The 12,921-nt window shown below is 36.9% G+C and overlaps 1 protein-coding gene across 3 annotated transcripts in view; it reads left to right on the forward strand.

Annotated features, from left to right (window-relative positions):
• flncb (filamin C, gamma b (actin binding protein 280)) overlaps positions 1-12,921 on the forward strand; it is a 132,754-nt gene that overhangs the window by 72,022 nt on the left and 47,811 nt on the right. For all 3 annotated transcript variants that reach the window (XM_066667997.1, XM_066667996.1, XM_066667998.1), the window contains exons 21-23: positions 808-1,405; positions 2,056-2,229; positions 8,670-8,832. In XM_066667997.1, the coding sequence (XP_066524094.1) occupies positions 808-1,405; positions 2,056-2,229; positions 8,670-8,832 (935 nt within the window). The remainder of the gene's footprint in view (positions 1-807; positions 1,406-2,055; positions 2,230-8,669; positions 8,833-12,921) is intronic.

Consider the following 12,921-nt stretch of genomic DNA (forward strand, 5'->3'; position numbering starts at 1 on the left):
ACAGGCACACACATTCACTCACACACTCACACCTACGGACACTTTTGAGTCACCAATCCACCTACCAACGAGTGTTTTTGGACTGTGCGAGGAAACCGGAGCACCCGGAGGAAACCCACCCGGACACGGGGAGAACACACCAACTCCTCACAGACAGTCACCCGGAGAGGGAATCGAACCCACAACCTCCAGGTCCCTGGAGCTGTGTGACTGCGACACTACCTGCTGCGCCACCGCGCCACCTATTTTTTAATTATTATTATTTTATTTTTTTGATGTATTCATAGTTTCCTATGAGCACTCTCCAGCACAGTCTAATGCTACTGATAGTATAGTTATTTTCACATCAGCATGTTGTGCTCGTTATTTCTCAAAAATTTCTTTGGTATACTCTCAGACAAAAAATATATGGTACAGGTACATTACTGGTTACATCACAGTCCAGTTTTGTTCCCTAACAATATTTCATCTTCTCCAGAAAGAAAAGTGAGTATTTGTAAATTTTCATTATAGAATTGTGTAAAATAAAACAGTCCTGGAGATTAAATGTGCTGTATCAATTTTTAATTCTACAATTAATATAGATTATAGTACAATTATCTTCCCTAAGATAAAGTACGGATAAACAGTAACATAAACAGTGTAATGAACACATATTCTTTATCATTTCTTTACTTTGTGTGCTGGTTTAATATTTTGTTGCATGCATACATTTTTTTCTGTTTAATTTGTTCTATTATTCATTTATTTTTTTTGTTTTTGTATTTTTTATACTGTGGTTCATCAGTTCTTGTCTTGTTCAACCAGGTACGAGCCTATGGACCTGGCCTGAAGGGAGGGACTGTGGGTAAACCTGCTCCATTTGCTATAGACACCAAAGGTGCTGGTACAGGGGGTCTAGGTCTGACAGTGGAAGGTCCTTGTGAAGCCAAAATCGAGTGCCAGGACAATGGAGATGGCTCCTGCTCTGTGTCTTACTTACCCACAGAGCCTGGAGAGTATTCTATCAACATCTTGTTTGCTGATGCACACATCCCTGGTTCCCCTTTCAAAGCCAAGGTACAGTCCGTCTTTGACCCCAGCAAGGTCACAGTCAGTGGGCCAGGCCTGGAGAGAGGCAAGGTGAATGAGGCTGCCTCTTTCACAGTGGACTGCTCCAAGGCGGGGGAGGCTGAGCTGACCATTGAAATCATATCAGACTCTGGAACCCAAGCTGAAGTCCATGTTCAAAACAACAGTGATGGGACATATTCTATCACCTATATTCCTCCTTTCCATGGCATGTACACCATCACCATAAATTACGGAGGACATACTGTGCCCAAGTTCCCTGCTCGTGTTCAAGTGGACCCTGCAGTGGACACCAGTGGAATAAAAGTCTATGGCCCAGGGGTTGAACCCAGAGGTAACGATATCTCAGTTCAGTTACTTTTTCCATGATTTATGGCAATAATTATATCTTCTGAAATGAGTTTTTCCAAGTCTTTAGGGACTACAGTGGCTGCATTTAAGGAGTGCACAAGTGTGTTTACAACAGATGAAGCCATGGTTACAGTTTTTCTTTTGGTTAGAATTCCACTTGGAGATTTTGATGGAATGTTAACTGTAAATATAATTTGTTATAACCAGGTGGCTGGGATGAAAATCTGCAGAGGAATTTTACATTTATTATTTACTTATGCCTCTTCTGAATTTCAATAAAATTGACAAAATATCCCACTACTAATATGGTTCAATATGATAAAAAAAAAAAAAAACCCTACATGCTTTAGTGTGGCTGTCTTCAAATCTGGGTCTTATACCAGGCAGCCATTTTAAAATCCCAGCCTGGAAATTGGAACTATCAGCAATTGCTAATGCACCTAACTGACCACTTCATTACTAGCCAGCCATTTTAAAATCCTGGCCAGGAACATGCATCCGGGTCTGGTCCAGATTGAAGACCTCTGTTATAGTGTTTATTATAATGTGATTACGATTACATTGGGAATTGAGCTGTGAATCTATAGCTTGCTACACAAATGCTGATGATGTGTTATGGTTGTTTAATCATAGGAGTCCTTAGGGAGGTCTCTACTCACTTCATTGTGGACACATGCGCACACAACAACACCGGGGGCAACCATATCAAAACCCGGATTATTAACCCTTCAGGTGCCAACACGGATGCCTACATTACTGACAAAGGGGATGGCACCTATAGAGTGGAGTATACTGCTTATGAGGATGGTAAGGTGCTCTGTAAAATCTACATGTTTTATATTTGTGTGAGTATTTAATGATGAATATGATTGTTTTGCTTATATGATCAAGACATATTCTGCAGCACAATTTAAATGGCGGTCTCAAGTAATATTTGAATATGGCTATTCAGAATCGTCCAGGACATTGAGTGATTGGCCAGTGGACAAGCTCTAAGCTGATCTGTTATCTGTAAAACACACTACACTGTGAGCACAAACATTTTAACACAAAATATAACATAAGCGGTTTGCAAGTTCCAAAAATAGAAAGACAAAACATCTTTTATTTCTCTTACTTCACTTATCCTGAAAGAAAGAAGAGGGACTGCACCCCCATTTTTACATGTGCTCAACAAAAATGTGAGACTGTTTACATTCCTAATTCCCCAGACCCTTTGTTGCTCTGTTCGTCCTGGAAACTTGTTCACTAATGTCAGTTTACCAAATGTTCCTCATGCTTCTTTTCAAATTCTGCTACAACTAAATATGTATTGCAGAGCGCAAAGTGTAAATCTGGACTTTATTAATTTATCATGAAGCAAATCTTAATCTGTACTGCAATGTTTAATTTTCCTTTGATAAATAGTTATATTTCAATAGTGAGACAACAATCTGTACACATCAAGGAAATACATGGCAATTAAATTCTTGCAGTGATTTATTTTAGTTTCAGTGCAGTGACTAATAAACAAGTAAACCAGATAAATCTATTTAATTACTGAAAGAAGAAACTCACAATAATATTTTATTATTGAATTAGAAAGGCCTGTACCCAAAAAGATCCAATCCTATGTTTTCCAGCAAGCAATAATACCTGCCCACACTAGCCAGCAACTGTTTGCATATTAGCCCGCTTTGCATATTTATCTTAACCACCAATATATATATTTTTATTATTATTATTATTTTTTTTTTTACGGACCATACCATTTGGCCTGTGAGAGGCAAAATCTGACCATGATGGTTAAGTTGTCATGACCACTGACTGTGCCAGGACCTTGTCCATACGCACATTGTTTGACAAATAACACGTTTTAGTAATGGTGTGGAAAATGGGGAATCTTGTACAAAGTCTTTACTTGCTCTGAATACAGGCAGATCCTTTTCCATCATCAGTGTGGCTGCATTTTTTTTTTTTTTCATGTCACATGGTCTTCCACCACAGGTGTACCCTATACGGTTTCAATCTCAGAGCACCTTGCCTGTTTTGCCTTTAACACATATGGCTCAAGGGTTATGTTATGCCTTAATCCAGAGTTTGCACCTAAAGTCAGTGCCTTGTTTTACACCTGCACTGCTTAGGAGCTAACTGCTTTTCATGCTTCAATGTCCCTATGTCCCCTTGCAGGTTGTCACCTGTATTATCCAGGGGCTTTTGTCCCACTAGTTGGTTTGCAGGCCCCGAAAAGCTCATGCTGCACTACATTAGAGAAATGGCCACATCATTTATATATATTATTTTATACAAAATCAGAATCTTGATAACTTACTGTAGTCACACTCAGGGAGATATTAGAAACAGACACATGCAATAACATATATAATGAAATAACAGAAAACCAAATCACTAAAACTAAACTCATGACAAAAGTAAACAGTGAAGACTAGAAAGGAAACTAACACAGCAAAAGGGCACTAAGGAAGTAAGCTTAATATAGATAACAGATAGGAACATGTAAACAACAAGAAACAGTAGAACTACACAAAGGACTAAAACGGAAAGAAACAAGGGACTGGCTAAATAGGGCTAAATGCTGAGCAGAGGGGCTAAACACTTCTAAACACAGAACAAATAGGCTAAACTACATACAGAGAGACTAAACACTAAGCACATGTTAAACACCAACATAAGTAACAAGATTCAAGAGCTAAACACAGAGCTAGGACTAAACAATGAGAATATTTACAAAGACCACGGAACAAAGCATCAAGAACAGACTTTGGATTGGACGTTCAATACCGAAGCTTCGAAGCGCGTGTCACTTTTCCAACACTTGCTGATTTGACACAGCGTACCCAAGCTTGTATTGAGTCACTTAGGCTATCCCGTACAGTAACTATTTAAGGGAGAGTAAGATCTTGAACACCTTTTCTGTTGCATATTTTTCAACTTTGTAGATGACTTTTATATTCCTATATACCCCTCATATTCCCTATAACATCATGGTTCCATCATTGTTCTCTCAGGATAACAGCACATAATCCTCAGTCACACCTCTATCGAACCAGACTGGAGATATGCTGGAGATAAGACTGATATAATCTTATGACATATTTCCCACTTCACACTTCAAGGTGCTTCTTTTTTTGCAAGTTGATTTTTCTAGACTTTCAATTTAAAACTTATTTCCACCAAGTTTCAAGACTTTTATATCACTTGCATTCTAGGGAGTGAGATTTACACTCACACAAAATGTCAATATTTTTTTTATGATTTAAAAATCAAAAACTTAAAAATAAATACATTAATTAATGTATTGTTCCTAACTGATAGAAAGTAATGAATGATGGTTGCTTGGATTTAAAGTAGTGGTGTATGTAAAATTTTGAATGATATTCACTATACATATAGGTTTTAATGTAGCACATTTAATTACTTATGTTTTTGTGTTGAAATATTGTGACATACTACAGTGGGGAAAAAAAGATAAACCGGGGTTGGGTACATTATTTCTTTGTTGTAACAATGCTTCTTGGCAATATATCTTATACAGTTGAAAGCCTATTAATTTCCCTCTTAAATGGTGCCACATTTGTAAGGAATATGCATTTGTGGGATGTGCAGTAGAGCTGAGTATGTGGATTGCGCCCATGACAACAATTTGCAGAATCCTCTCTGCCAATGCCAAACAGCTTATTTTGCTGTTGCTATTGATGCTTGTTTTGAGCGTCTGGTACCCACAAAGACACCTACAGTAGTCAGTAGGTGTCTGCTCCAAGAATTGGCACGCCACATTTAACTGATCTGGATAGGACCCGTGTGATAGAGCAAATTCAAGCTGGTGTTCCACAAAACCAAGTTGCGGCATTATTTGGAGTGAGCCTTACCATCTCTGAAGGCCAAATTCCATATAACGGGGGATGTCAGAGACAGGCCGCAAAGTGGGTATCCCAAGATGAAGACACCCCCAGAAGATCATTTCCTCACCCTGTCAACACGTAGGTACTGTAGGCTGTTTTCTGTAGATATGCAGTCAAGGTTTGCAAGACTATATCGCTGACGGTTCTCTGCCCAGAGAGTCAGGAACAGACTGCATGCAGCCAATGTCCAGTCTCATCAGGCTGCCAGGAGGCCTGCCATAACTGCCCTTCACTGTCAGGCCCATTTACACTGGTGTCTGCAACACGTGCACCATAACCTGAACATGTGCAAGGACGTTATGTTCAGTGATGTGTCCAGATACTGCTTACAGCAGTTGGGTCAAAGTGTGGAGAAGACATGGAGTACACTATGCTGATTGCTGAACCAATAGAGTAACATTTTTTAGTGGAGGCAATGTGATGGTGTGGGGCGGTATCTCCTTCACTAGAATAACGAGGCTTGTCATCATTAGAGGCAATCTCAATGCAGAGAGATATCAAGATGAAATTCTGCAACTAGTGGCAGTCCCATATCTCCACAGTCTGGGAACAAACTCTTTCCTCCAATGTGAAAACGCTCGCCCTCACAGAGCGGAGTTTATCAGAGACTACTTCCAGAATATGGGAGTGGAGAGGATGGAATGGGCTGCCAGCAGTCTTGCCCTCAACGCCATTAAACACTTATGGGATCAGCTTGGGCATGCTGTTTGGGCCAGAGTGACCAACACCACCATGTTGGCGACAAATGCTGGCTGAAGAATGGGATGCCATCCAACAGCATTGTTTGTCCAGGTTGGTGACCAGCATGAGGAGAAGGTGCCAGGCTGTCGTGGCTGTGTATGGTTCTTCCACATGCTGCTGAGGCTGTTTGTTAAATGAATAAATTGTTAAATTGTTTAATTGCCAATATGTCTTGTTTCTTCAAACTTCAATCTTCTAGTCCACCAATCACCAAACAAGTCAATGGCAGAATTATCTTTTTGGAATTGGCAGAAAGGATTTGGCAAATTTTTCATGGGCGTAACCCACATATTCATCTTTACTGCTCACCCCACAAACGCATGTTCCTTACAAATGTGGTACCATTTAACAGGCTTTTGCAACGGTATAAGATTTATTGCCAAGAAGCATTGTTACAAGAAAGAAATAATCTACCAAACACAAGTTTCCTTACTTCTTGTGCTAGATTAACATAAAACAATACTGTGCAAATGTTTTTGGCACCAGAGATTATGAGATTAAAAAGCTATTTATCTAAGCAGTAAGTTTTTATTAAAAACAAACAACCAACAAATAATGCCCAACATTAGAATAAACCAAAAACATTATTCCAGTAAGTGTGATATTCTGTGTGTGAATGTGTTGGTTTAACTTTTCCCGAATCTCTCCTCGTGGCAGTCCATATTATTTGAGGTTATCATCAAATACCTAGCTTTACCAATTGATAAATACTTATTTTAAATAATGTGTGCTGTGGATTTAACAAATTCATGCAATCAAGGAGATTCTAGAAAAAAAGTTACCTTATATTTCTAATTTGTTATATTTTAATATCAAGGCCCATGCACAGACATTTTTGGGGGCAGGTGCACAAACCAAAAAATAGGGCACCCATCGCCAAAATGAATCATAAAAAACAAAGCACGATATTTAAATTTTTTATTTTATATATATATAACACAATCAGTACACATCTACAAAACGGATTCCAAAAAAGTTGGGACACTAAACAAATTGTGAATAAAAACTGAATGCAATGATGTGGAGATGGCAAATGTCAATATTTTATTCGTAATAGAACATAGATGACAGATCAAAAGTTTAATCTGAGTAAATGTAACATTTTAAAGGAAAAATCTTGATCCAAAATTTCAGTGTCAACAAATCCCAAAAAAGTTGGGACAAGTAGCAATTAGTGGCTGGAAAAAGGAAATTGAGCATATAACGAACAGCTGGAAGACCAATTAATACTAATTAGGTCAATTGACAACATGCTTGGGTATAAAAAGAGCTTCTCAGAGTGTCAGTGTCTCTCTGAAGCCAAGATGGTAAGAGGATCACCAATTCCACCATTGTTGAGCAGAAAGATAGTGTAGCAATACCAGAATGGTGTTACCCAGCGTAAAATAGCAAAGACTTCAACTGTGCATAACATCATCACAAGATTCAGAGAATCTGGAACAATTGCTGTGCGTAAGGGTCAAGGCCATAAAACTCTACTGGATGCTCGTGATCTCCGTGCCCTTAAACGCCACTGGTCTCCTCTGTCCCCAGATGTCTGAGTGTTGTAAGAAGGGGGGATGCCACACAGTGGTAAAAAATGGCCCTGTCCCAACTTTTTTGGGATTTGTTGATGCCATGAAATTTTGAAACAACATATTTTTCCTTTAAAATGATACATTCTCTCAGTTTAAACTTTTGATCTGTGATTTGTGTTCTATTCTGAATAAAATATTAGATGTTGGCGCCTCCACATCATTGCATTCAGTTTTTATTCTCAATTTGTTTAGTGTCCCAACTTTTGGAATCCGGTTTGTAATCAAATAATGTAAATTATCAAATTGCATAAATAAAAAGCAGGCAAAAACAAGGCCATATTGTGCATGGTTTTTAATAAGCAAATTAAATAATCATCAAAAAATATTTGAATTTAAAACTTATCAAAACTCTGCTCTGAATAAATGAAAAATCTCTGTCTGTCGCAGTTCGTTCCCTTTTCCCGTCAGGGATTTCACAAACACTGTAATTACCTGTCTTTAGCCCTTCATGAGTGCTAACCGAAGGAGGAAGAGGAGGGAGGTTGTCTGCACCGCGGATCAGATCGAGGCAGAATTCTCACAAGAAATAAATGCCCATCAGATATCTTTTGGGGGAAATTGATGACAGGGAGGGTCCTTATTTTTAAATATTAACGAATAAAGAAAATAATTGGACTCAAGCAAAAAGGACACTTTTCTCATCCAGGGCTAAAGGGCAAGTGCTTGAGCACTACTAGGGGACAGTGCACAGATTACAGTCTACAGACTGAGTGACTGACTGACGGCAGTGTGCAGCTGCGGTTACACATTACGCACTCAATAGTTTAATTATTTTCCACTGTGTTCCTGTTAATGACACTTCAAATGACTGAAGTATCAAAAGTATCGATATTTTGATTGAGAATCAATTTTAGAGCATCTGGTATCAGAGGTATCAATATTTCAGTATCGATTTGCACATCACTAGGCATTAGTTTAAATATATATAATTATTTTAGGTGCCTAAGACTTCTCCACAGTACTGTATATATAGAAAATGTATTTAGATGTTGTGGTGTTTTGTGTATAATATTTACTGTATGTACAGGTGTCCACCTAATTGAGGTGTTATATGGTGACGTGTTGGTGATGAAGAGCCCGTTCAGAGTATCAGTAACTGAGGGCTGTGACCCCAGTCGTGTGCGGGCTTATGGACCTGGCCTGGAAGAGGGTCTGGTAAACAAATCCAACCGCTTTACAGTGGAGACCAGGTAAGTCATAACACATAAAAGAATGTAAGGGACAATTTTATATATAAATATATATATATTATGGCAAGCCAAACATGATGATCTTTGATATATATGGAATCATATAATGAACATCAATATATACAGCATGAACATAGATATACAGAATGAACCCTGTTGAATATAGAATGTACCCCGATATATATTGAATGAACATTTATATCAATTGAATGAACATTAATATATATGGAATGAACTTTGATTCCAGTTTTATTTCCATGGTCAAAAAACACACCTTGGTAGGTGGACTGGCTACTCAAGTGTCCATAGGTGTTAATTTGTGAGTGTTTGTCACCCTGAGATTGGCCCTGTGTTGTGCCCAGTGATTCCAGGTAGGCTCTGGACCCTAGTAGTTCAGGTCTCCAGTAGGTAACTGTGACCCTGAACTGGATAAGTAGTTACAGACAATTAATGAATAAATAAATGTTATATATAAAATGAACATTGATATATTTTGAATTAACTTTGATATGTTCACTTTATAAATATTAGAGTTCATTCTAAATATATCTGGATATCCAAATATATATTGAATATATACCATTCAATATATATTGGCATTCATTCAATTTATATCAATGTTCATTATGTCCATTATATATAAATGTTAATTCCATACATATCAAAGTTCATTAAAAAAAAAAAAATATATATATATATATATATATATATATATATATATATATATATATATATATATATATATATATATATAAAGCACAGAGCACCTGTTGTTGTACAATCACTCTGTTGAAAACCTGAAACAGCCCTCATGCAACCCACTAAACTTAAATAACAACAAATAAGGAATTAAAAGTGAATGATTCAAATACTGGGGAAAAAAAACAGGACCAGCCTGGTGGCCAATCTTCATTAACTGCACATTGCACCAGTAAGAGCAGAGTGTGAAGGTTCTATTAGCAGGGTAAGAGCACAGTTTTGCTCAAAATATTGCAATGCACACAACATTATGGGTGACATACCAAAGTTCAAAAGAGGACAAATTGTTGGTGCACGTCTTGCTGGCACATCTGTGACCAAGACAGAAAGTCTTTGTGATGTATCAAGAGCCACGGTATCCAGGGTAATATCAGCATACCACCAAGAAGGACGAAACACACCCAAGAGGATTAAATGTGGATGCAAGAGGAAGCTGTCTGAAAGGGATGTTCGGGTGCTAACGTGGATTGTATCCAAAAAACATAAAACCACGGCTGCCCAAATCACGGCAGAATTAAATGTGCACCTCAACTCTCCTGTTTCCACTAGAACTGTCCGTCGAGAGCTCCGCAGGGTCAATATACACGGCCGGGCTGCTATAGCCAAACCTTTGGTCACTCATGCCAATGCCAAACGTCGGTTTCAATGGTGCAAGGAGTGCAAATCTTGGGCTGTGGACAATGTGAAACATGTATTGTTCTCTGATGAGTCCACACAGCAAGACTGGTGAAAGATTGATTTGATGAACATGAAAGTGAAGTTGAACATCTCCCATGGCCTGCACAGTCACCAGATCTAAATATTATTGAGCCACTTTGGGGTGTTTTGGAGGAGCGAGTCAGGAAACGTTTTCCTCCACCAGCATCATGTAGAGACCTGGCCACTATCCTGCAAGAAGAATGGCTTCAAATCCCTCTTTCACCAGTCTTGCTGTGTGTACTCGTGCATTGTCGTCCTGATACACGGAATCGCCTTCAGGATACAATGTTTGAACCATTGAATGCACATGATCCTCCAGAATGGTTCGGAAGTCCTTGGCCATGATCATTCTATATATATCAGCGTTCATTCTATATCCCCCATACTCAAATAGCGGCCTCCTGGCCTTTTTAGGCCTATTGGGCATCTATTTCTGCTAGAGTTGTTTTGAAAAGTTTTTTTTTTATTATGATTTTTTTTTTTCAATCGCGCTGTCCGCTCTTATTTTGAAATCGCGCACCGCGAGGCTGGTGATTGCCTCCATGGCAACAATAAACAGATAGCAGTAAAGCCTTCGGAAACGAGACAGTCAAAGTTCATTCTATATATATCAGCGTTCATTCTATATATATATCAAAGTTCATTATATTATGGCAAGCCAAACAGGAAATATTTAATGAACTTTGATATATATAGAATGAACGCTGATATATATAGAATGAACGCTGATATATATAGAATGAAAGTTGATATATATAGAATGAACGCTGATATATATAGAATGAAAGTTGATATATATAGAATGAACTTTGATATATATAGAATGAACGCTGATATATATAGAATGAACGCTGATATATATAGAATGAACTTTGATATATATAGAATGAAAGTTGATATATATAGAATGAACTTTGATATATATAGAATGAACTTTGATATATATAGAATGAAAGTTGATATATATAGAATGAACGCTGATATATATAGAATGAAAGTTGATATATATAGAATGAACTTTGATATATATAGAATGAACGCTGATATATATAGAATGAACTTTGATATATATAGAATGAAAGTTGATATATATAGAATGAACGCTGATATATATAGAATGAACTTTGATATATATAGAATGAACTTTGATATATATAGAATGAACGCTGATATATATAGAATGAACTTTGATAAATATAGAATGAACTTTGATATATATAGAATGAACATTGATATATATAGAATGAACTTTGATATATATAGAATGAACGCTGATATATATAGAATGAACTTTGATATATATAGAATGAAAGTTGATATATATAGAATGAACTTTGATATATATAGAATGAAAGTTGATATATATAGAATGAACTTTGATATATATAGAATGAAAGTTGATATATATAGAATGAACTTTGATATATATAGAATGAACTTTGATATATATAGAATGAAAGTTGATATATATAGAATGAACGCTGATATATATAGAATGAAAGTTGATATATATAGAATGAACTTTGATATATATAGAATGAACACTGATATATATAGAATGAACTTTGATATATATAGAATGAAAGTTGATATATATAGAATGAACTTTGATATATATAGAATGAACTTTGATATATATAGAATGAAAGTTGATATATATAGAATGAACTTTGATATATATAGAATGAACTTTGATATATATAGAATGAAAGTTGATATATATAGAATGAACTTTGATATATATAGAATGAACGCTGATATATATAGAATGAACTTTGATATATATAGAATGAAAGTTGATATATATAGAATGAACGTTGATATATATAGAATGAACATTGATATATATAGAATGAACTTTGATATATATAGAATGAACGCTGATATATATAGAATGAACTTTGATATATATAGAATGAACGTTGATATATATAGAATGAACGTTGATATATGTAGAATGAACTTTGATATATATAGAATGAACGTTGATATATATAGAATGAACTTTGATATATATAGAATGAACTTTGACTGTCTCGTTTCCGAAGGCTTTACTGCTATCTGTTTATTGTTGCCATGGAGGTAATCACCAGCCTCGCGGTGCGCGATTTCAAAATAAGAGCGGACAGCGCGATTGAAAAAAAAAAATCATAATAAAAAAAAAAAACTTTTCAAAACAGCTCTCGTGCCAGAAATAGATGACCAATGGGCCTAAAAAGGCCAGGAGGCCGCTATTTGAGTATGGGGGATATATAATGAACGCTGATATATATAGAATGATCATGGCCAAGGACTTCCGAACCATTCTGGAGGACCATGTGCATTCAATGGTTCAAACATTGTATCCTGAAGGCGGTGCCGTGTATCAGGACGACAATGCACGAATACACACAGCAAGACTGGTGAAAGATTGGTTTGATGAACACGAAAGTGAAGTTGAACATCTCCCATAGCCTGCACAGTCACCAGATCTAAATATTATTGAGCCACTTTGGGGTGTTTTGGAGGAGCGAGTCAGGAAACGTTTTCCTCCACCAGCATCACGTAGTGACCTGGCCACTATCCTGCAAGAAGAATGGCTTAAAATCCATCTGACCACTGTACAGGACTTTCTCAAGACAAATTGCTGCT

The sequence above is a fragment of the Hoplias malabaricus genome, chromosome 4, assembly GCF_029633855.1.
Source record: "Hoplias malabaricus isolate fHopMal1 chromosome 4, fHopMal1.hap1, whole genome shotgun sequence".
Lineage (NCBI taxonomy): Eukaryota > Metazoa > Chordata > Actinopteri > Characiformes > Erythrinidae > Hoplias > Hoplias malabaricus.